This window comes from Piliocolobus tephrosceles, unplaced genomic scaffold (genome assembly GCF_002776525.5).
Source record: "Piliocolobus tephrosceles isolate RC106 unplaced genomic scaffold, ASM277652v3 unscaffolded_11218, whole genome shotgun sequence".
Taxonomy (NCBI): domain Eukaryota; kingdom Metazoa; phylum Chordata; class Mammalia; order Primates; family Cercopithecidae; genus Piliocolobus; species Piliocolobus tephrosceles.
This window is the reverse complement of record NW_022292331.1, coordinates 1-1,443: the sequence shown is the minus strand read 5'-3', so window position 1 is coordinate 1,443 and position 1,443 is coordinate 1. Positions and strand designations below refer to the sequence as shown.

Sequence of the window (1,443 nt, the reverse complement as noted above, 5' to 3'; positions counted from 1 at the left end):
CGTAATATATATATACATACGTATATGTGTATATATGAATATAAATAATTAATAATATTATATTAATATGATTGCACAATGATATATGAACATAAAAATTGATTAAAATAAAGAATTTTATGAAACTTACAATTACCTATGTTTCAATAAGTACTAGTACACATTAACAATTTAATTTTACAAAGCGTATATATATATATATATATATATATAAACGTGTACATATCAGTAACATAATCACTTAACGAACAATAAATATATATATTTAAAATAAAATAAAAATAGCTGTGATATATAAGAAATTCATTTTTTTTTAAAACAAGTAGAATAGAATAATCCTATGCATTCTTATAATCGTTTTTATATTATATTTGCGTTTTTTCTTTTTTTGAATTTATTATGTTTTTTATAAACATAAGTACCCAAAACACCATTTAAAATAGCTAACATTGCAATTGACGAAGGTGTTGTTCCTAAGAGTAAAATAATTAAATCAGCGAAAACTATAAACAGTAATGGCAATGATACTTCATTCAATTGTTTAAGCATTTCTGTTAGACGTTTTGATTCTGGTATATTAGGATCATTTCTTATATTTTCTATAAAATTAAAGATTTTAAATAATTTTTTTTCATATTTTTTGTCCAATTTTTTAATTCTTCTAGCTATACGTCTAAATAAATTGTTTTTCACACCTGTCGTATAATATGTTTGTTCTTCATAATCATACCTATCATCCATACCTTTAAATGATTTATACGTTATTACTTCAGCGTCGTCTTCTGCATCAACTGCAGTTTTAATATTGTCTTTTTCTGCCTCACTTATAGTTTCAATAGTGTCACCACACTGTGACTTTGTTTTACTCTTCATATTCTTAATCTCATCATGTTGGTCCGTATAATTTTCATCGTTTAACCATTCTGTATTTGCTAACACTCGATTGTGTTTTGAATATATAATGTCGCTTTTAAATTCTTTATTATATTGATTTTTGCTAACACTTATCTAAAAAAAAAAAAAAAGTTAAATAAAAGAGGTAAATCAGATATAAACAGTTACAAAATTCACCGCTGTAACTTGTATATATATATATATATATATATATTATGAATAAAACATAATGTCAATAAAAAAGAATAGTAATATAACCTAAAAATAATACTATATAATATAAAAAATGTTGTATTATATTTGTAACATGTTATAGTTAGTAATTAAAAAAACAATAACAAAAATAATTCATTAATATATTACCTTGCTGTAATATTGAAATACCCAAATTAAAAAAATAGATATAAAACTTTTACTGAAAATTAACATTTTTATTTTGAAACATCAACATTATAACTTTATAACTAGAAAACAAAATACAATAATATTTAAACTATATATATATATATATATATATATATATAAAAGTTTATGTTATAATATCTACAT

The 1,443-nt window shown here is 20.8% G+C and overlaps 1 protein-coding gene across 1 annotated transcript; it reads right to left on the bottom strand.

Annotated features, from left to right (window-relative positions):
• Positions 1–225: 225 nt before the first annotated feature.
• LOC111534171 lies at positions 226–1,360 on the bottom strand. Its single transcript, XM_023200806.2, has 2 exons — positions 1,258–1,360; positions 226–1,008 (listed from the first exon to the last, which is right to left on the bottom strand). Exons 1-2 carry the CDS (start codon positions 1,321–1,323, stop codon positions 361–363), a joined length of 714 nt encoding a protein of 237 aa, XP_023056574.1. The 5' UTR covers positions 1,324–1,360; the 3' UTR covers positions 226–360.
• Positions 1,361–1,443: the final 83 nt, after the last annotated feature.